This window comes from Python bivittatus, unplaced genomic scaffold, assembly GCF_059951505.1.
Source record: "Python bivittatus isolate LINGU-HERP-01145 unplaced genomic scaffold, Pbiv_v1 ctg000980_np1212, whole genome shotgun sequence".
Taxonomy (NCBI): domain Eukaryota; kingdom Metazoa; phylum Chordata; class Lepidosauria; order Squamata; family Pythonidae; genus Python; species Python bivittatus.
In genome coordinates this window covers 56963119-56986805 of record NW_028277125.1, presented here as the reverse complement: position 1 = coordinate 56986805, position 23687 = coordinate 56963119, and the positions used below count along the sequence as shown (strand labels likewise).

The 23687-nt window shown below is 36.7% G+C and overlaps 1 protein-coding gene across 2 annotated transcripts in view; it reads right to left on the bottom strand.

Moving 5' to 3' along the window:
• The window catches only part of SEC23IP (SEC23 interacting protein), a 43691-nt gene that overhangs the window by 6988 nt on the left and 13016 nt on the right, over positions 1-23687 (bottom strand). The window contains exons 10-17 of one of the 2 annotated variants that reach the window (XM_025174530.2): positions 23412-23524; positions 22538-22705; positions 18943-19038; positions 9545-9739; positions 9010-9165; positions 6554-6656; positions 3917-4102; positions 2706-2865 (exon numbers count right to left, since the gene is read on the bottom strand). In XM_025174530.2, coding sequence (XP_025030298.2) covers positions 2706-2865; positions 3917-4102; positions 6554-6656; positions 9010-9165; positions 9545-9739; positions 18943-19038; positions 22538-22705; positions 23412-23524 — 1177 coding nt within the window. Of the gene's footprint in view, positions 1-2705; positions 2869-3916; positions 4103-6553; positions 6657-9009; positions 9166-9544; positions 9740-18942; positions 19039-22537; positions 22706-23411; positions 23525-23687 lie in introns of both variants that reach the window. The other variant, XM_007440420.4, reaches the window with a different exon arrangement.

Here is a 23687-nt window from a genome sequence, read left to right as displayed (position 1 = left end):
TGGAGCTTTTTCAGCCAAACCCCAGGGACAAGAGGGAGCACTGAGAAGAGGGCAAAAAACCCCAGGGCTTTCTGCAAATTTTTTCCTTCTTTGCAACACAAAGCCCTCTTTCGAGCTCCTAGGAGGGGGCAGGGCTGGCTTTGCACTGTGAAGAAGGGAAGGAAAAGGCTGCTTTCCAATCTTTTCCCCTTCTTCACAATGCAAAGGCAGCCCCATAAGGGCCCAGCAGCTAGACCCAGCATGCCTCATCAGCAGCGGGAGCAAGACAGCAGTGAAGGTCAGCTGGGGTGACAGAACGCAGGATGGCAGGGGGCCAAAAGGGCAGAGATGGGGGGAGATAGGCGGGTGAGGGGAGTTGAAGCACCCCTGTGGTCATAAGTGTGGGTGGACTGCCAAGCCCTCAAATTTTGAACTTGTGACTACGGGGGCACTGCAATAGTCATAATTTCAGGCAGAGGTCATAAGTCCATCTTTTCAGTGCCATCATAATTTCAAACGGTTGCTGAACGAATGGTTGTTAAGCAAGGACTATCTGTAATCAAGCTGGGAGGAAGCTCTGTTAGTATCTACCTCCCAAGAGATCAAGGGGATGGGCCTGCAGGATGGCCTTCTTAGTAGCACCTCCCTCACTCTGAAACCCAAAATCAGGATGGCCCCATCATGCTAACATTTAGAAGACTGTAAAAATGGCACTCTTTCACAGGGGCATCTGGTGTAGGAAACTATAGCGGTGGAGAGTACTAATAAGATTTTAGTTGTGTTTTCTTGTTATTAGGTTTTTATAACCGTACGCTACCCAGAAACCTGTGAGTATGTGACATACAAATGATATGTATAAATAAATAAAATACATTTGGAAGGGATAGAAGAGACTACAAAAGGGAGGGTAAATAGGTCCTCCTGCTCATAGTATCAAGCTTCTTAGCAGAAGGCAAAACTGGATTCCATTCACGGAGTATAATTGTATTTATTTTATTTATTTTATTAATGTAGTCTACTGTGAAAAAGGTAAAAATAAAATATACTAACAAAATATTTTTTACAATATTTACAATACAATTAGCAGCACCCTAATTTAATTTTTGTGCAAGTACAGGGGACCAAACTCTGCATTTATTTATTGCTGTCTCTACATTATTCTGCAGTACTTAGACTTCCTATCATACCAAAGAATGTAATCAGGATATATTAATTCCAAGAAACTAAAGACTAATTTCCATTTGTAATCCAGGACACTATCCTACAGTATCATTCTACATGACCTAGATTACTGAATCTGATAGATGTATTACAAAATGCAACAATTCTCCTATTTTTAGAAATAATTAAATAGCCTTCAAATTGTCCAAGTAGATTTCAGGCAATAATATAATGGTGAGCTAATCCCCAGAAGAATTTTTGCATAATTTATTGGGTAAACTCCCTACTAACTGAGAAGAGCATATAGGAAGGACAAAAAAAATCATTTGTTATTATATGAATCCTTGCATCTGTTCAGCCCTATACTCAAAGGGCAAAAAGAGAGAGAGAGAGAGAGAGAGAAAGAGAGAAAATATTTCTTATCAGTAGAAAAAATACTGTTTGTCTACTACCTCAAGGTTTATTTTATTAATCAGCAAGGTATTTGGCTTCAGCCTACTATGTAGGAGTCTAACAATTTTACAACTTATTAGCCAACAGAATTTTCTTTAACTCAAGAGTGCCACCTTATGGAAATACCATCTAGCTACCTTCCAGCATAGACCAAGCAAAAGAAACTGGAACATTTCTGAAACAGAATATAAACAGGCATAAATTCTAAGCTTCCCTACTTTAAAAAAAGGGCATGTAAGAAGAACAAACTATATTATTTGCTATCTCAGGATACAGTGATGGTGATCAATTTGGTACCTTTTAAAGTGTGCTTAACCAAATTTTTAGAGGATAAGGCTATTAAGGCTGTCAGTCATAATGACTAACAGATTATCTGCAATATTAAGGTTCTCAGTGCAAATTGTTAGGAAAGGAAAGGAAAGAAGACCACTCTTTCATGTGCTCTCCCTGTAAGTATCAAACTGACAAATGTGTTAGAATATTGGATAAGAAATAGCAGGATGGTATATTTTACTAGGATACATCAAATACAATACAACATTTTCATACTTAGATGCCAGAGGTAATGCTCCCACATCAAAGTTTTCAGCAAAATGATAAACAATTCACAAGCCCCCATTTTATCCATTAAACCAAAATGCTATAGACAGTCAATAATATAGGTGCATATAATGTTCTACTTTAGCTGTATAAGAATTTGCCCACTCCTGTGGTCTGAACTGAAGCTCTTGGTTTTGTGGTTGTTAACACTGCCTTGATAAAAAAGGTTCTTTGTTCTTAAATTGATGCAGCAGTGTAACACTTAGTATTTTGTGCTACTGTCCATCAAAATCACACTTTCTGCAATACAGAACAGAAGCTTATCTTAGGCTATGAAAGTAGTCCAAAAGAAATGCAAAAAGGTGCTAATGATATGTGGATTATGTAAAAGCACTGATTGTTTACTTGCTGAACTGCAGTGTGGTGGCCTACACCTTTGCTGTGAACACTAAATGTAGAAGACAAAATGCTGCTGAAAAATGCAAGTTAAAAAAAAAAAGGCCAGCAGAGATATTTCTAAAGAAACACAATGTTGCAGCACTGATTGTTATATATAAAAAAAAAATTCTTACCAGTAGCACAAGTGACTCTGTAGAGCAAAAAGATACTCATTAAAACTTTCTATAGGTTTTTCTTGCAGAACATAATCAATACGACGACCTCCATTTAGCAAACCAACTTTTATACTCAAGTCTTCATCCTTTGGAAGTTCTGAACTTTCCACTATCTTTTCTGCTACAGGGGAAAGAAATTGAGTATGAAAAATATGCTACAAGTTGAATCCTTGATTTGCCATTCTCTCTTTCTTTACTACAATACTTCAGTATTAGGCCTATTTATAACACAGTCACAATTACTACAGTTCCTCTTCTCCTGATATATATACTTGTGTATGTGTGTGAATACATATTTAGAAAAAAGAACATTTCCAATGGGATTTCATTATATTGCATATTCAGAAGCTTTCAGAAAACAAGCCATTCTGTCATGCATGCTTACATTCAACATAAATTGCAGGATTTCCTAAACAGCAACCAATGGTGTGTGCAATATTTGATCTAAAGTGGCCAAGTGTGCTTCAATTCCAGGACAGACACTTTCTGTTAGCAGCCTCTTAAAGAGACTATGTTTGTCCTGGACTTACATGGTAGCCACCTAGGCTTTGGATAATATATGTTTTAGTTATTCCATAAGTTAATAGTGATACTCATTTTATCTTAACTAATCTTGGAAATTCAGTGGAATTTAAAACTAATGGTAGGTGGTGAGAAGGCAGATAAAGGAGTGAGCAGTTCAAAGAGATGTCAAAATTATATTTCATTGTAACAATAAGAGTTCAGATTTTTTTAATAAGAGTACCTTAGTTTTGATAAGTTAAGAAAGGTTAAAAAAAAATTAAAAATCAATACAGAATAAAGCTGACAAACTCTGTCTAGAAAGCCAATATTTGCTGATTACATCCAGTCAATTACTACATATTTTTAATTAGAGAACTTGTCCTGTTTATCATAGTGATTGGTTAGCAAACTAATGCATTTATTATGCACAACATAAGTTTTTTACTAAAAGTAAAGTAACAGATTTCCCTTTCAGGATAAAAATGAAGCTTTGCATATTGGAGAAACTACCCAAAGCTTCAGGTTAAACTTTCAGAGTATGAAATGACACATAAGTTCCTAACATAAGAGTCCAGACATCAGTCCCATAAGCAAAAAGATGGAAATACATTTCAGTTTTATCACTTGCAGCAGTTACTGAAAACGATATTCTTGCATCAACTAACCTTCTGCCTCGTCTTTTTCTTCTTCTGCTTTAATCTGATGGGCCACTTTCTCCAATTCTGCTTGGAGTTGAGTAGAAGAGGTATGGGCACGTGCAAATTCATTAAGGGTTTGCCAAGCACTTTTCAAAGAGCTAAGAAAACCTTGTTTCAAGTCTGATCCCATTCGAGAGAGAGAATCTTTCAATTCTAAAAAAAGAGAGATGGAAAAAAAATAAACTTGCTCCAACCACTGCAAGTTAAAAGAGCAATCAATTTGTTAAATTACAAATCTTAAAGAGTTACTTAAAAGTAAATACAGAACACAACTTCAATTACTAAAAAACAAAAACAAAAAAAATCTATTCTGCAATCTTTAGACAATCATTACATTGTAGTTCTGTTTAAACTGAACTGCTTATCTGGTTCATTGTCCTGGTTTTAGAAATATTTATTAAGCTGGTAGACTGATGGCTCAATTAAGGTCAGAGACAATATTGGCTTAATTTCTCATTTTATTAACAGTAGGGCTGTGGAATACTTTGGATGCTTCAGAGTATGCAGAGTATGAGTATCAGGAACCATTACATATCCCAACTTTAGAAGGTAAAGTGATCCAGAATGAGGGAGCCATCACACATACGCAGACACCCATTCTGGGGCAGTATCTGCACTACGACCTTTTGGCCAGCCTGTACTAAACAGAATATTATCATGGTACAGGTAGTCCTCCCTTAATATCCATTCATTCAGCAACCATTCAAAGCTACCACAGCACTGAACGAAGGGACTTACAACCAGTCCTCTACGACTGGTCCATTGCAGCACCCCCGCGGTCATGTGAACAAAATTTGGGCCCGCATTTACAGTAATTGGGACCGGAATCTCCATTGCTAAGTGATGCAGTTGTAAAACTTGATGTCACATGACTGCATCACTAAGCAACAGCAATCCTGGCAGTCCCCATTGCCATCGTTAGCCGAATCCCACCGGTCGGTAGGCAAGAACCCATCCCAATCCAAGCCATTCCCGGCTTGATCCTTCCCAGCCCCAAGCCTTGGTAAGGCAACAGACTGCTTCCTTTGCCCCCTCTTGAACTCCTCCCACCTAGCTATCTCCCCCATCTCTGCCCTTTTGGCCACCTGCCTGCCCACTGCCGCCAGCTGCCCTGCCGCCCGACCCTGCTCCCCAACACCACACCCACTGCATAGCATACCACTACTGTACTGGCCAGGGCTTCTTTCGTGCCACCTTCTTTCACGCTGGTGCAGCCAGGTCCTCTCTTGTGTCTTGCCCAGGGCCTCCGTTCAGCCGCCAGCCAGGGCTTCTGTTTGCGCCCCACCCAGGGCCTTTGTTTGTAAAAGAAGCCCAGCACGTGAAAGAAACCCGACTGCACTAGCACACAAGAAGAACCCTTCTAGCTGTCTGATACAGTAGTGACCCGTGGTGCAGTGGGCGCCATGTTGGGCAGGGCTGGGTGGCAGAGGAGCTGACAGCAGCAGGCAGATGGGCAGCCAAAAGGGCAGAGATGGGGGAAGATAGCCAGGTGGGTGGAGATCAAGAGGAGGCAGTGGGAATGGCTTGGATTGGGATGGGTCCTCGCCTAATGACTGGTGCAATTCGGTTAACAACAGCAATCGGGACTGCTGGGATTGCTGTCATTAAGTGATGCAGTCATGTGACATCACACTTTATGACTGCATCACTTAGCAATGGAAATTCCAGTCTCAATTACCATCGTTAACTGAGGACTACTTGTAGCTGCAATACAGTAAACATCTAATTGTAGCCAGGACTAGTTTTTACAGCAACCACTGATGCTTTTGCTGTGAATAGTGATCAGGGAGAAGTAACTAACAATATTTTTTATCCGATTCTCAGCTTCAGTTGAGGTCCAACTAGTACTGTAGGTGTCCTTTTCTGCTCTTCTAATTTGGCAAATTTTTAAAGCAGAGTTCTTGCCAATAAAAATTTCTATACCCAGTATGGAATATACAATGGTGTTTAAAAGTTTGTGATGTATGATAAAATATGTAGCCCTGGATCATTTTCCTTAATGAATTAATGAACAAATATGTTTTTGACTTGTTTAATTGGGCTATCTTTATTTAATTTTAGGACTTGTGTGGAGAACAGGTCACATTTTGAGTCATATTTATGCAGAAACACTGAAAATTCAAAAGGGTTCACAAACTTTTAAGCACCACTGTATGTGAACTCTATTTCATTTTCTGCTTAGACACCTACTAATGCTCCATAGATATGTATTTACTACTGTTGCAATAAACTATTGATATGACCATTTCAATTCTGCCCTGCTTATTTTCTTGTTCATTCTCTACTTCAACATCACATTTCCTATCTTCACACACTGTCTGATATAAACTTAAAGACACAGATTAAATGGCACACACTTTTACAAATAGTAACACTCCTTACCACTATAGAATTACCAGTATGGAAAAAACAGCAATTTGAAGGGAAAGCCTTATAAACTATTTTTCTCATACATTGTTCAGTCAATTGATACTGAAGATTTCATATTTAGGTATGTTGTTGCTTTCTCTCTCTGCAAGCTTCTTCTGTTTGTGCTTTATAACATACATATTAGTTTTATGTTCAAGTTAGATATTAGAACATATTTTAATATACTTTATTTACCAAGGTGGAGTCTTTTTCTGCCTTTGTGATGTGGAATGAGGACCGATTTTACATCAAAGTCAGAAATAATCATAGGTTCTAACCTGTAGGCCACTGGATCAAGCTAAATAATAAAACAAAAACACAACATAAGCAATCCCAGGTCTAAACATAAAACATGTGTAGTTTGCCTACAGAACTACACAACTAGTGTACAAAGTAGCAATGGAGGCGAATATGTGTAGCTCAGGGTTGAACTGTGGAGTCCTTGGGGTTCTCTGAGCTTGGTTCTTTTCTTGCAAATGTTTCATTACCCGGCTAGGTAACATCTTCAGTGCTAAAATGGGATGAGGTTTGCTCTCTATTTATCATGGTCTTTTGGTCTTTTGTCTCTTTTGAATAGAATGTAGATGCTGTTTATCTCTATGTGTCTGTTAATTGCTGCCTTGTCTGAATACCAGGCTTCCAAGAATTCTCTTGCATATTTGGATTTGGCTTGGTCTAAAATGCTGACAGTTTCCCAGTTAAAACTGTGGTTGAGTCTGTCCATGTGTTGTGCAATTAAGGAATTTTCATCGTGTCTTCTGACTGCTAGTTGGTGCTCATGGATGCGTTCTGCTAGTCTTCTGCCTGTTTGTCCTACATAGTGTTTGTTACAGTCCTTACACTGTATGTTGTAGATGAATCCTGTTTTTTCTTCTTGGGCAACTGGGTCTTTTGGTTTACTTAGGATATTTTGGAGTGATTTTGTTGGTTTGTGTGCTACAGAGATGCCATATGGTTGTAATAATCTGTTGGTGGTTTCTGAGATGTTTCTGATGTATAGCAGTGTGATCCTTTTCATGGCTTGTGTGGGCTGTGTTGTAGTAGGTTGAGTGGTCAGGCACTTTTTGATAAAATTACATGGGTATCCATTTTGTTGGAAGATGTTGTATAGGTGGTCTTTTTCCTTTTTCTGCTGTTCTGGGTTGCTGCAATGTGTTTGAGCTCACTTGATTAATGTTCTTACACAGCTCCTCTTGTGGGAGGTCGGGTTGTTGCTTTGGTAGTGGGGTACTTGATTGGTGTGGGTTGTCTTCCGATAAACTTGGGTTTCTAATTTCCTGTTGTTTCCTCTGCTGATGAGGATATCCAGGAAAGGTAGTGTGTTGTTGTTTTCTTCTTCTCTGGTGAATTTTATTCCTTTGAAGATGTTGTTAATGGTTATTGTTGTTTTCTTCTTCTCTGGTGAATTTTATTCCTTTGAAGATGTTGTTAATCAAGCAGTCAACATATGCTAATCAATGAACTACCAGAAGAGCAAAACAGAACCCAACCCCCACCAGTACTGGCAAAGCAGGCCACAGCAGATAAATAGAGAGCAAACCTCATCCCATTTTAGCACTGAAGATGTTACCTAGCCAGGTAGTGAAACGTTTGCAAGAAAAGAACCAAGCTCAGAGAACCCCAAGGACTCCACAGTGTACAAAGTACTATACAAATGGAGTACTACACTTTTTTTCAGTTTTAAGAAACGCCTCTATAATTGAACTAATAGGGAAAGTAATATTAGTAATATATGGGATTTCATAGCATATAGGAATATATCCTTTTTGTTCATGCTTAAAGAGGTATAAAGTTCCGATCTGCAATTTCAGAGAACTAGAACAGGAAGATAAATAATATCAAAACATCTTGAAGAGATTCAAAAAGCAGAAGGCACCTCCTCCTTACCAACAAATAGAAAACAATTACAAAATATTCTGAGATATTAATCACCCCTAACTCCAAAAAAAAAATTAATAAATGAAAAAGCAGATAATCCACTGTAGAAATATAATATTTGCATGATAACTCAGAATTTGAAATATACATTTAATACTCTCTAACCCTAAAAAGGGACGCGGTGGCGCAGTGGCTTAATGACGCTGAAAGTTGCCGGCCAGGAATGGTCGACACTTCAGCGGTTCGAGCCCAGCTCCGCACAGCAGAGTGACCTCCTGCTTCCTCCCCAGCTCCTGTCAACCCAGCAGCTCAAAAACTTACGTAAGTAGATAAATGGGTACTCTCACCCTGGTGGGAGGAAAATGCTGGTGGCGCTTGCACAGGAGACGGGGAGCAGTTGCCGGTAACGCGGAAGCCGCGCACGCCCGAAAAAGGCGCGAAGCAATGGAAACCCCACCTCCTGCGCTCACCAGCTGGGCTCTGCTCTAGGAAGGAGGCAATGGCAAATGACTTCCGAAACACCTTGCCTTGAAAACTGCAGGGACTCATCCAGGCAGTTGCCGCAGAATCGGTAACGACTGAATGTGGATTTAAAAAAAAAAAATCCTAAACAGACAATGCATCTTTGGTATCAATAACTAAAAATGTATCAGAAATTAATGCCATACTAATTGGTTTTCTTAGTTTTTAAAAAGGTGTATTTAGAATTTAAATAGGTAAGATACAATATTACTTTCACTAAAAGTAATTGAAAACCTGTGCTTCTCACTAACCGGATGATATATGTTAAAAAATCCCTTGCAGGTTGGCAGCCTGTAGCTTTCATCAATTTTTTCCACTCCTCTTACAGTGAGAAATACACCAATTGGAGAACCCAAAGCAAAGAAAATCTCTGGCTCAAACTCAAGTGTGCTGTATACCACCAATACCTACAAGGCAGAAAGTAATAATAATAAAAAAGAAATAATAACCTCTTTGTATGTCAGCCACTTCACTTTCAGTCTATTACATGTATCCCCAGACTAGACATAGCAATGTTTATTTTGGAAACAGGAAAATGCCTTTCATTGAAACAGTTCTATGTGGAATTGATCCTCAATGAGAAGGTTTATAACATACCATAACGTGCACATTATCATCATCTGTACTCTAGCATCTGAGAAATAAAGTCTTCACTTTATTCTCTGAACCAATATACAATTCCTTATCTGTAATTGCATAGGCTATACAGAAAATACTGTGTTCTAAAAGGAGACAGTTATACCAGTAAGAAACAAAATGTATTCATTTACTTTACATATATCCTACCTGGCCTGTCCCCACTTCACAAAATTCATAGTCTATGTGTGCAGATGAAATTGATGCCCCAAATGGGCGTTTTCGTTTGGACGCCTCTTGAGGAATGGCAGGTTCTGAAGATGCAGCAGCAGCAGAAAATTTCTTAACTGTCTGAGCAATTTCTTCTTCCATTGCCTTTTTCTCTAGTAATGCCTTTCTTTGTTCCTATTGAAACAAAGATTTTAAAAAGCCGAAGAAAAAGAATCAAAGAATTACTCTTAAATACTGTAAATATGTGCATCTGTATGTGTGTACGCACACGCACACATTTTTCAACCAAATAATAAAAATAAAATTATCAGACAAATCTCTGTAAGATTACAAAGCAAATTAAATCCAGTCAACAAATTGGATCTTAACATCCATATCATATCACATGGGAACTTATTACTCTTCAGATACCCTTAGCATAAATCACTAGAAATAGGTGAAAATTTGGTTACCCATCCATTTAAGGAATATCAATTCTGTATTTGTACCAAATCCATTAAATATTTTGGTATGTGTATACCAAAAGATATAATTCAGTAGCATGTAATATAAATAAAATATAGGGAGAGGTTTCTTCAGATATCGATAGATGGGAGTCATTAAACAACACCTTTTGTGGAAAGGTGAACTCTCTAAAAATGAATATTATTCCTAGTTTAATTTATATTCTGAGAAGAATTTCAGTTCATATATCTGGAAAACATTTTCAGAAAAGAAATTCTTTGTTTAGAAAATTTCTATGGGGTTCTTCGATTCTGAGAATATCTTTACAGAAAATGCACTCACCAATTAATAAGGGAGGATTTGGTTTTCCAAATCTGGAGCTATATCATCTTAGTAGCTTACCTACTATCAAGTATTAAATACTGGAAGCCAACATTTGATGTTAATTTTCCGATCTGGGCAATTGGAATATACATATATAGCACCTTTGTTTGGATGGACAGTATTAGGATCTAAATACTCTAAAACTAGTATCTCTGAAAACAATTACATCAGTTAGAAAGTTATGGAATATAATGTCTCATAAAAAAAGATTCGACCTTTTTTCCCATGCTAAATTGACATTATGGGGAAACCCAACTTTAAAAATTGGGAAAAAGATGGTGATATGGAAAAATGGGATGGAGGCAGGGATATTGACTTTGGACCAACTAACAGACAATGAAGATGAATTTTTAACGTAAGTGGCGTTAAGAGATAAATACTATCTATCAGATGTAACCCAATGGCAATATTTACAGTCACATGTGTTAACAACATTGTTTGGAACAGCAGTATTTTCAGCTTCTGAGACACCTGAGATACTAGAACAATTTGTTAAATCCTTTTAAACTAAAACTTAGTATTAGTTTTTATAGATATTTTTTATCAATAAACCAATTTGATATGTCGATGCTAAGAAATGAGTGGAATAAAGAATCAGAGGTTCCTATATTGCCTAGGCAATGGGAGAGTGTCTTAACATCTATAGCAAGAGTGTCAATGGACCTCAAATTACAACTTATACAACAAAAAATAATATTTAGAATTTATTGGACTCCATTACACTTGTATAGACAAGGACTGTCAAAAACAGAATTTTGTTGAAGATGTAATAAGGATAATGCTTCTTTAAAACACATGTCTTTACAATGTCCTATACTTACTAAATTTGGGGAGAAAGTAGTAGATCATATAAATATGATTGTGCAACAGAAGCTAAAATTATCAGAGGATAATACTCCCTTGAACTATGTACCTAGTACATGGAATTTGACAAGCGGAAAACATAAATGGATTCTCCCTGCCCTTATTATGGCCAAAAGACTGCTCTTGCAGCATTGGAAATTATAAATATACGGCCCCATTCACTCAATGGATTGAGGATCTGATTGCACTTGCCACCTGTGAGCAGACTGCCTATAGAAATAGACTTTGTATGGACAAGTATAATGAAATATGGGACTCATTTATACAAAATACACCGGGTTAAAAGAAACATGATAGTCATATAAGTGTATTAGAAATATACATGTACTTGAATAATATTTGCATAAGTATATATAGAATTGTAACTCTTTACTGTAAAAATGATACATTTTTTCCTTTTTTCTTTGTATTTTTTCACTTTTTTTTAAAGCACTATGTTTTTTTCTTTTCTTCGACAATGTACGTATCTCTATTATCTTTGTGTTTTGTTCAGTTTCTTTTTCTTTTGTTATTATTTTAACAGCAAATAAATAAATAAATAAATAAATGTGCTGGTTATCATTTATAAATCCCTTCATGGTGTCGGCTCCAGCTACCTGAGGGACTGTCTATTTCGATATATTTCAGCCCATCCAGTGAGCTCAGTAAGACTGGGAGCACTTTGGGTCCCATTGATTAAGCAATGTCATCTTACAGAACCCAGGAAGCATGCTTTCTCATGATGGCTCCTGCCCTCTGGAACGATATCCTCTCAGAGATCCATACTGCTCCCACTCTATTGATTTTTTGCAAATTTCTGAAAACTTGGTTATTCTCCCAGGCCTTGGGATAGGATGGCTGATAGAGCCCATTGGCTTTTGGTTAGGTTTTGCTTTGTTTTGTTCTTCTTATAGGTTATGGGTTTGTCTTCCCATCAGCCATATTTTTTCTTTGATACATGTTATTTTTAACTTTATTTCATTGTAAGCCACCTGGAGTCAGGCAGCCTCAAAATTGGAATATTAAATTAAGTTAAATATTCATAATTAAGAATATTAAAACATGTTATTAAAATATTTAATTTGTGAAATATTTACTTAAATTATTGAAAATATACAATTTAAACATGTTTTTTAAAAATTCTAACTAAAAACGTTTAACCCAAAATTGATTTTTAATACAATTTTATTTTAAAAAGATAAAAACAATACAAATATTAGAAAAGAAACAAAGAAAATAAGGAAGAATAGTGGATAAGAAAAGAAAGAAAGAAAGAGAGAGAGAGAGAGAGAGAGAGAGACCGCGCGCAGGTGGGCAGGATTATAAAGAAGCAGCTTCCAATATTTTTGACAGCAGTTACAAATGCATTTATATTTTACCCTAAGTTTACATAATAATTTCCTTCTTTCCATAAGCTTCAAACCCATAAATCACAAGCTGATTTTTCTCTTTTTCCAGCAAAAAGTCCATTAAGGGGTTTCCAGTCACTGATAAATGTAATTGTTGATTTTTCTCTAATCAAACAAGTTAATTTTGCCATCTCTGCTAGTTCTGTCATCTTCACCAACCATTCCTCTTTTGGGGGTATTTCAGACTCTTTTCATTTTTGTGCATATAATAGTCTTGCAGCAGTAATCATATATAAAAATAATCTTCCATGACTCTTTTGTAATTGAATGTCCTTTAATCCCAGGATGAAAAGTTCTAGTTTCAGTTGAATGTTGATCTTTAAAATTTTTGTATCATTATATGTATTTGAACCCAGAAATTTCTGGCTTTTTTGCAAGTCCACCAGGCTTGATAAAATGACCCTTCATGTTGTCCACATTTGCAATATAAATTTGAAGTCCCTTTATACACTCTAGACCATCTTTCTGGAGTCATACACCAACAGTACATCATTTTATAAAAATTCTCTTTTAGGTTGTAATATAATGTAAATTTCAATCCTTTTAACCACATATTTCCCCACCGTTCCATCAGTATATTGTGTCCAAAGTTTTTAGCCCATTTTATCATACAGTCTTTGTTCTTCTTCCATTTCAAATTTCAATAAAAGTTTATACGTTTTAACAATTAAATGTCCATCATTTGTACATAATTCAACTTCAAATTCTGTCTTCTGCTGCTCAATTCCAAATGTCCTATTATCTACCTTAAATCTTTCTCTTAACTGTGCATATGAAAACCATTGAAAACTAAACTGTGCATACGAAAACATTGAAAACTACTCTGTAGCCAATTGCTCTTTTGATTTCATTCTCCATTTTCCTGTTCCAACAACTCTTGATAAGTTAACCATTTTTCTTTACCTACTGTTTCTTTCCTGTAAAATGCTTCTTGTGCTGAAACCCATAAAGGCATTTTCGGGCACAGTCTGGGTTTATATCTATTCCATATTCTCAATATGACATTTCTAATATATAATTCTTAAAATCTACATTAACCTTAACTTTATTGTATCATAGAAAATCATGCTATTTGAACCTCAGATTGTGTTCTTCTAATTCTAAAATTCTCTTATTTCTCAGCAAAACCCACTCTTTCATCCAGACTAAGCAGCAGGCTGCAAAATACAATTTCAAATCAGGCAGTCACAATCCTCCTTATTCCTTTGCATCTTGAAGTATTTTATATTAAACTCTTGGTTTTTTTCCTTGCCATACGAACTTTCTGCCATTGTTTAAATGGTACATCAGTTGTCATAATATGTATTGTTTGAAACAAAAACATCATTCTTAGCAAAACATTCATTTTTATCACAGAAATTCTCCCCAACAACAATTGTAATTTCTCCCATTGTAACATGTTTTTAATTTCATTTGTCGTCCAAGCAAACGCACTGCAGCAACCCAGAACAGCAGGAAAAGGAAACAGGCCACCTATTCAACATCTTCCAACAAAATGGATACCCACATAACTTTATCAAAAAATGCCTGACCACTCAACCCACTACAGCACAACCAATACAAGCTATGAAAAGGATAACACTGCCATACATCAGAAACATCTCATAAACAACCAACAGACTATTACAACCACATGGCATCACCCTAGCACACAAACCAACTAAAGCCCTCCAAAACATCTTAAGTAAACTAAAAGACCCAGTAGCCCAAGAAGAAAAATCAGGAGTCATCTATAACATACAGGGTAAGGACAGTAACAGCCACTGTGTAGGACAGACAGACAGACAGAAAACTAGCAGAGCGCATCCATGAACACCAACTAGCAGTCAGAAGACATGACGAAAACTCCTTAACCTCACAACACGTGGAGAGACTCGACCACAGTTTCAGCTAGGAAACCGTCAGCATCTTAGACCAAGCTAAATCCAAAAACGTGAGGGAATTCCTGGAAGCTTGGTATTCAGGCAAGTCAGCCATCAACGGCACATAGAGATAAATAACATCTACACACTATTCAAAAGAGACAACAAAAAGGAAACAAAAAGACCAGAACACCTCCTCGACAGCAATCAATACACACATAAGCAGGGATTAACACCAGGATTAACACCAGACAAACAATCAAGCAGTAAACAACAGCCTAACCTAGGAACTACCAAGGAAAAAAAAACAACTCCCCCACTAACACTGACAGGGCAAGCTACTGTATATAAACAGAAAGCAAACCCCACTCCCTTCTAACACTGAAGATGTTACCTAGATGGGTAACGAAACTTTGCAAGAAAACAACCAAGCTCAGAGAACCCCAAGGACTCCACAGTTCAACCCTGAACTACATATGTTCTCTTCTATTGGCATCCGGTATCTTTCTAATCTGTAAAATAGCATTCATTGTGTTTGCAATGGTTGTAATAATCCATCTTCAAAATATTTATAATAAGAGACTGATAATTCATCTTGTCCAGGCACTTTCCTTATTTTGGCCTTTTTCATAGCTTCACAAACTTCTCTTATTGTAATGGGCCCATTCATTAATTGTTTCTGTTTTTCTGTGATCTTCGGTAAATTTTCTTTCTTTAAATATTGATCAACCTTTGCCAGGGGAATTTCTTCTCCTTTATATAATTTAAAGTAGTAGTGATGAATTTTTTTTTGCTTCCTTAAATTATCTGTTATTCAAGTATTTCCATCTTGTAATTTTAATATCATTTTTTCTCTTTTTCCTCTACTTATATGCCAACCATTTCCCCAGCTTATTTGTAAATTCCCTTTTTTAGAAATGTTTTTAAATTGAGGTTTTATGTATTTATATATATTTATGGTTTTAATGTTCTGTGTGAGTCGCCCAGAGTTTCCCCATTGGGGGGAGATGGGCGGGGGAGAAATTTAATAAATAAATATAAATAAATAAATTCAAATTCTTTTGTTTTGCATAATTTATTTTTACTTCCATTTTTCTTACTGTTAACAAAGACAGCTGCCATTGTAAAAGTTTAATTTGTTGTGAAATAATTTTCATTTTGGGCAATATCTTTGAATGACTTTCATTTTTATCTGATCTAAAATCACCTGTGTGCTCTCTTGTCTCTCTTTTTTTAAGTTTATTATTATGCTGTATTATTAAAATAGCCCCTCATAAAAGCTTTACTTGCATCCCAAACCATTCTTATGTCTGTACATTTATTAATATTATTAACAAAAAATTCTTTTAACAATCTTCATTACTGTTTCTTTCTGCAACAATGTTTTGTTTAACTTCCATCTGAAAGAACTGGTTTTCCTTTTAGATACTAAACTGACTGGACTGTGGTCTGAAAAAGTCTTTGGCAGTATCTCCACTTAATGAACACTAGAAGCCAAATTCTTAGATGTCCAAAACTATCAATTCTTGAAAAAGATCTGCATCTTTCAGAAAAATAAGTGTATTCCTTTGCATTGCCATTTTTGTATCTTCATGCATCTACAAACTCTAGATTGTCCATCATGTCAAACAAAACTTTTAGTAATTTACCTTGTGTTGTTTTAATATCTTTCTGAGGTTCTGTCCTTCAGTGGACAAATTACTCCATTTCAATCTCCCATTAAATACCAATGTTCATACGGTAAGTCCATTAGTTTGTCCGTAAGTCCTTTGTAAAAAGTTATTTTATCTTCATTTGGAGCATAAATTCCCATTATCAAACTTAGCCCCATGCAAAGTAGCTTCCGCCCCCACATATCTACCATAATTATCAGTCAATATCAGTTCTGGCTGCAATTGGAGGTTTATATAGAAAACAACTCCATTTTTCTTTTTTACTCCTGCTGAAATAAATTCTTTTCCCAAATTTTTGCAGATCAAATATTTTATATCCTTTTTTCTAATATGCATTTCTTGAAGACAAACTACATCTTGTTTCAATTTTTTTAAATAATGAAATAATTTTTTCTTTTTCTTTCTTTTTTTTTTAGGAGCATCTACACCATTTATATTCCATGTTAGGCATTTAAAATTCATACTTATGCCAAAAACTTAGAAAAGTCAATATCTGTTGCACCCAGCATGGTGGTCTCCTCCTCAGTTTCTTGTTGTAGCTGTTTAGGGTTCAGAGTGCCGGGGCCCTCAATCATTTCCATTTGCATTTCTTCCAGTTCCCCTTTAAACTTTTCTAGAAATTCTCTTGCTTTTTGGACTGAGTTCAATCTGAACCTCTGTTGTTTAAATGTGAAGATCACTCCTTTCAATTTATCCCATTGAAATGTTATCTTTTTCTGTTGAGCTTGTTAGTGAAAAAGAAGTACTCTTTTCGTTTGCACAGTATTATAATCAGAATTTCTTTAAGTACAGTCACATCTGCATTATTAATCTTCAATCAAGTAATGAAATGCTGCTGCAAAACTTGATCTCTGGTCTCCTTTTTGACAAAGTACACAAGAATATCCCTTGGTATATTTCCTAGTTTTGCAAATTGCATGCTGATTCTACAGACTTTGTCAATTTCTGCCTCCATATCATCTTCATCCCATTCCAAAAAAAAATTGTTAGAGATTGAACAATCTTTTTTCTAGTATCTTCTCCCAGATCCTCTGGAACTGCTCTAAATCTCAGGCAGAATTCTTTTTCTTCCAATTCCAATAACACCAAATTATCTAAGTCCTTGTCCATCCCTGTTTATTATTTGTTTTACTTTCTAAAATTTCCACTTTATCATTAATTTGTTTAACCTCTCCCATAAGATGACCAGTAGATTCTTCAATTATTTTTGTAACTTCTTTCATCTCCTCTTTTATCTTTACAAACCTTTCTTCCATTCTCCCTTGAAAAGCAACCAACTCACGTTTGACAGATTTAACAGATTCAGATATCTTTTTCCCATTTCTTCAAACGTTTTCTGTAATATTTCTGGGGTAGTCCCTTTTTCTGTCAGTTGCTTTAATGAAACTCTCCTTCTCTTACCTTGCTTTGCAGCTTTTCTGGTGGTCACTATTTTTTTATTTATAATCCAGAAGGAAGAGTAAGTCAGTTACAAACATGAAGGTAAATAGCAGGCTTCTCTTTTTTCCCCTCTTTCGCTTTCTCTATACCGTTAAGATTTTAGTCCAATCTATCTTTCCGTAGTTTAGATGACACAATCCATGTCATATTACACTTATCTCCTTATGCTGTATCTTTCACCAATTATCTTTTCAGTTTGTTGCCAAACAATCAGCATTCCCAGGAAAGTCCAGTCTGTTTATTGAATTAATTCCAAGCAATGCCAAAAACACTTTCACCAAAATATTCATCTTTCAGATTTATGCCATCCCCTTTATCTGTTTATAACTTTCTTAGCCAAAATTTTGATTAAGCTTTTTGCTGTTATTTTAAAGTCTTTTAAAAGTATTATTTTCCTCTTTGCTTTACCTTTTGTAATCTGGAAGGAAGGTTAACTCACCAAGAAGTTTTCTTTGTCCCACTGTTTTCAAAGACCTCTTTTCAACTGTAAATTGATTATATCCTGAAGTGATTAAGAAAGTGAGGGTTGGTTGAACTTCGTGTCCTTTAAAAGGCTGCGCTTGCATGTGTGAGCAAGCTCTTTCTCCCTGACCCCCTGCCACTCTACTCATAAGAAAACCAGAGACTTCCATCCCATGGTCTTCTCATTAGGAGCAGCAGTCCAGGGTGCAAGTGGACGATCTCTGTCTTTCCTGTATCTGGAAAGACCAGATACTTGGCCGCCCAGAAATCACTGCTGGCTGCCGTTCACAGCCATAGCACTGTCCCTGCTCCTTCAAAGACATCTAGACCACCATAAACTTCACCCGGAATTTTAGAAATCAATGTTTGCTTTGTCTTATGTATCCTTTATGCTTTTTTAATGACTGTGCACCACCTTCCTTATGCTGGTCTATGACCTCAATAGAGATTTGATTGACTGACAGGTCTGGTAGATACAACATTACAGTATATTTTGCTTATTCAAGCTGTCTGCTTTCAGTAATATTTTCTTATTAGCTGCATGATGGAAATTGGTTAAATGTTAAGAGCAATACTTTCTAACTTTCTTGAATTATAAGGGGCATTCTTGATTAAAGTTAAAGTCAGCATCAAATTGATATGATAAAGAATAGGATTACAAATAGAAAAATTCTATTAGGAGCTGAATGTTAAATATAATAGTTTGACAGAAGGGCATTTCTTCCAAATATAGGATCAATAAAATATGTTATTACCCTGCCTATTTTGTATTTCTTTGTTGTGATGATATGTTAATATTCAAAAACAGACGAGCAGAGACTCATTGAGATTGCTTCTCAAGGCAAAGGTACCATTCCCACCTGTTTGGCTGCTCTGTCTTTTACAAAGTTTGCTATCTTCTTCCGAGGCCCAAGAGGTATTCCCATTTCCTTCAGGTCATCAACCGTACACAACAACTTTAAAAATAAAAATGAAGGAAATTAAGTTTTATATTTTCCCTTTAAAAGAACACAGATAACTATTTCCCTATATTTGTTTAGTTACAAAGAGAAGTACAGACATTTCAGTAGTATTAGAGAATCACATTTGCACTGGTGAACATTCCCATGAATCCTGGGAGGCAAGTCAAGATACTCTAGTATAACCAAGTCTGTGTAATTGAAATAACAGCATTTCCCCCATTTATCCTTGCCTTGCAGTTTGAAAGCAGTAGGAGCCAGAACTTACAAAAATATATTAAAATACAGAATAAATATTTTAAACCAATACTGTAAACCTAGAACATCTATTAGTCCCCAAATATCATCAAAGAGAAAGGTAAAGTAGTTTATCGTGACCAACAAATCCCACCTACCCACCCCTGTAATGGCAATGTAGCTGTAGCAGTTATTGTTTTCTCATGTTTTTATTTCATTTTTAATCCATTTTCATTTATCTCAGGAAATTTAGCTGACTTTTATGTTTCTACATCCTCTCAACCCTCAAGGAAGGAACAGTTTACTATTTTGAAAAGACTCAGTGATTTAAAACAACTTTTCAATCTACATGGCATGGGTCCAGGTTACCTAAGGGACCATCTCACCCCCATCACATCAACCAGTCCCACCCGGTCAGGCAGAGAGGGCATGTTATGGACCCTGTCAGTGAGAGAATGTCGGCTGGCAGGGCCCAGGAGGAGAGCCTTCTCTGCCATTTCCCCCACCCTTTGGAATATTCTCCCCCCAAGAGGTGCAGCTCCCCCTATCCTCCCGGCTTTCCAGAAAGAATTAAAGACCTGGCTCTGCCAACTTGCTTGGGGCAATAAGAATCTTACCCAATCCTGGGGGTAGCTGGCGCCCTGATGATGCTCCCCAAGCTACTTGCCAATTTAACTTCTATTCTTGGATTATATTTATTTTCTATTTATTCAGGACCATTTTACATTGTATTTTTAATTGATTTTAACTTCTTTGTAAACCTCCCAGAGTAGTCCTCTAAGATACCAGTAAAAAGCTTATGCCAATTGCAGCTCAATTCTTTCTCACATCTCTGGCTACTACACCTGAAACTTCACCCAGTGTGGAGAAAGAATCCCTCTTACCCCATGCTCAACTCTCACCAAAGTTGAAAGCTACAGATTCTGTCAACCTAAACACCATTCATTCCAATGATTCCTTTATGCACCAAGGAATGTGTCCCAAGCTTTCTAATTCAAGTATGCAGTGTCCTGAGATCAATTCAGCTTCACACACTGGCCTGTCCTTCAGTCAAGAAGCTATGGCTTTTACTAGGTCAGCTAAATATGGGGATCCTGCTTTCACGGGTGCTTTGGGACAAAATGTGTTTATTTATTTTTTTATTTATTTATGCATCACATTTATATAGCCGCCCACCTTACACAAAGTGACTCTGGGCGGCATACAACAATTAAATAAAATAATAAGTGGATAAAAACAAGCATTAGAAAAAGATAAAAAGTTATGATTAAAATAAAAACTTTATCAATTTTTTTTTAAATTTTAGATTTTAAAATATACAAACCCCATGGAGAGAGCAGAGAGCAGAATATCAATTACAGTGGAGCCATCTAAGAATGTTTCCAGTTCCCAAAGACCCCCAGGCCTGATAACACAACCAGGTCTTGAGGGAATTCCTAAACAACAGCAGGGAAGGGGTGAGCCTAACTTTAGGAGGGAGAATGTTTCACAAGGAGGGAGCCACGGCAGAGAAGGCCTAACTCCTAGGATGCACCAAATGCACGTTCCTGGCCAATGGGATGTGTAACGTACCTTCCCTGTCGGATCTAATGGGACAGGCTGATGTAATCAGGGAGGGGCGATCCCTCAAATAACCCAGCTCCATGCCATGAAGGGCTTTAAAAGTCAAAACCAGAACCTTGAATAGGACCCAGAAGCAAACTGGCAGCCAATGCAACTTACGAAGCTGAGGTGTAATACATGCTCTTCTAGGAGTGCACATAACTGCCCATACCATTGCATTCTGCACCAGTTGAAACTTCTAGATACTCTTCAAGGGCAGCCCCTGTAGAGCGCATTACAGCAGTCCAATCTGGAGATAACTAGAGCATGAGTGACTGTGAGCAGAGTATGAGACAATATGAAATCCTTTTCTTCACAGGAAGCATAAAAAAAAAACCATGAAGCTGTAAAACTAAAAAATATGTAGCTGCTTCCTGTTAACAACACATAGCCTAAAGGGTAGTGATGCCCACTGAGAAATTAGTACACTTCTTCTAAATGTTGTGCAACTATTTCCTCTCTTGTCTTTTTGGATTCACTAGAACTGGCTATTGAGCTGAAAAATACACGCGTAAATTTGCCATTAATTAACATATGGTAACTTCTGTGGAAACACTCATTCTTCTCAAGAATTTATCATTTTAGTGACTGTCCTAAAATGATTTTAGAGACTGTAAATATCTCAGGCATTTAATGATCAAGGGGAGGGGTAGTCATGAACCCACATTCACTAACATTATGTTGCCACACATTAATGTACGCATATAAATTCCTCCAGATAACAGCGATTTCTGGCTCAACAGGTTCTTCAGGGGTGTACATAAAACGGAAATGATGTTCTGTTTTGAATTCAAACAAACTATCTCATTCTGGAAGTTCTATCAAACTATTTTGGGTCAGCCACAGCTTGGAAAAATCTACTGTGGTGGTTCCAAGTTATATACAAAATCCAGATAGGCCAAGTAGATAAGGCTGCTATTCTTTGCTCACTTGTTCCCTCCTTTCTTTCCTTCAGAAGTTAGCAGCACACAGCATATCCCATCTGCTTGCTCTTGATCTTCCTAACATCTTTTTCCCTTTTGTCAGCCAACACCACTGATGCTCCAGTGAGACATATCTCACCAGCCCACCTATCCCCCAATATTCTTAGCACTTTTCCTTTCCTCCCATCCCTGTTTCCCCTCAACCACTGCTTTAATGTCCTTGACTTTTTCCCTGCTTCTTTCCCAACCATTTCCCTGCAACCACTTCTGCTCACACGTACTGTGTTCTGCTGTATATCTGGGCTAAAACACATTTGGAACAAAGTAGTCACATTTCACTCCATGCGCAAACGCAAATATTCAAAAGATGCGTGGTCAGTTCAGGCAAAAACCCCAAACCACTCCTATGTACACAAAATAGTTCATACATGGAACATCTTGTGCTTTCTCAGAACCCCACCTCATATGGAGCTCTGTGTGCAAACCCCTTATACGTGCTTTGGGTCTTCAGAACTCTCCTCTTACAATATATTCGAGTATATGTGGGTGTATGTGTATGGGTGTATATATACACATGCACACTATCTCTCACTGTGTGTCTCTCTCTCACACAAGTATAATAGATCAGACTCTTCTAAACATTTTGCTTTTCCCTCTCAAATCCAGATGCCTCCAAAGAAACAAATGTAGTATTAACTTGTATTCTCAATGTTACTTTTCAATTTTTACTATACCAGAGATTCCATGTCAATCTTTTCCTTTTCAAAAGTACTGATGTACTCAGACAAACTAAGCATTTCCAAAGTTCTTTGCAAAGTTGGAATATCCTCCTCCTCCTCATGATCCATATGTTCATCATTTAAATGAGAAAGGCAACCAGCAGAATTAGAATTCAATGACACCTTGAAAGGAAAAAAATCTACATTAGAATATAAAATTTAAAACCAAACAGAAGTCAAAATAAATCAATTTCACTAATGAATAAGTAGACAGTTCAAAAATAAATCTCATAGAGTGGATGTATGTACTTTTGGTGCTCACTTAAATCCACCATACCACAAAGAGAAGTCCTGTTTAGATTGCAGAACATGTAGTTTGTATCTAAAAAAACATCAGTGTTAAGCACTTATTAATTCTCAAATGCATTACCAGATCTCATTATAATGCATATAGAAAATATATATTTTGCAATAGCTTCTAGCGAAAATGCAGGGAGCTCTGTTTATGACAGAGCTCTTTTTAACAATAACAGTTAAGATTCTAAATAAAAATACTGATGGGTTCTTTCAGGAACCTGAAAGATTAGCATACACTGTGCATGCATGGGTTAGTGTGTAGAAAAATGTTTTTCCTTGATTAGTGCAGTAGAACCATCCTCAAGAATTGACAAAATATATGAAAAAGTTAATGATACAAGTTATTTTTCCTACTTCTTAAAAAAAAATACTTCACATATACTTGGCAGGGGAGAAGACATTCTGTAAAGTATGATAGCAGTGCAATTTGAGTAGGCTACATATTTTAGTGTTTTGAATATTGCAGTGATCGGTTGAAGTTTTTTCAGCAATCACAAAAATATTAAGGAAAATTGTTTATTAATACAAATACCTGCTGGTCATCTGTCACATCTCTCACAGCACCATTGGCAGCAACAGGAACAGAATTAACTGCAGAAGTCCAATCCTTTTGATTGGACAGTATGTCAAATAGAACCAAGGATCCTAGGAGACACAAAATGTATCATTACAAGAAGAATTTTGAGATCTCTCAACTGTCTGGGTTTAAATAGTGATTTACACATTGGCTTCTTAAATATGCTACCCAACCTTCCCTTTGCCTGACAAAATAGAAATACATTTACCATGTCAGAATACCCAGAGATGT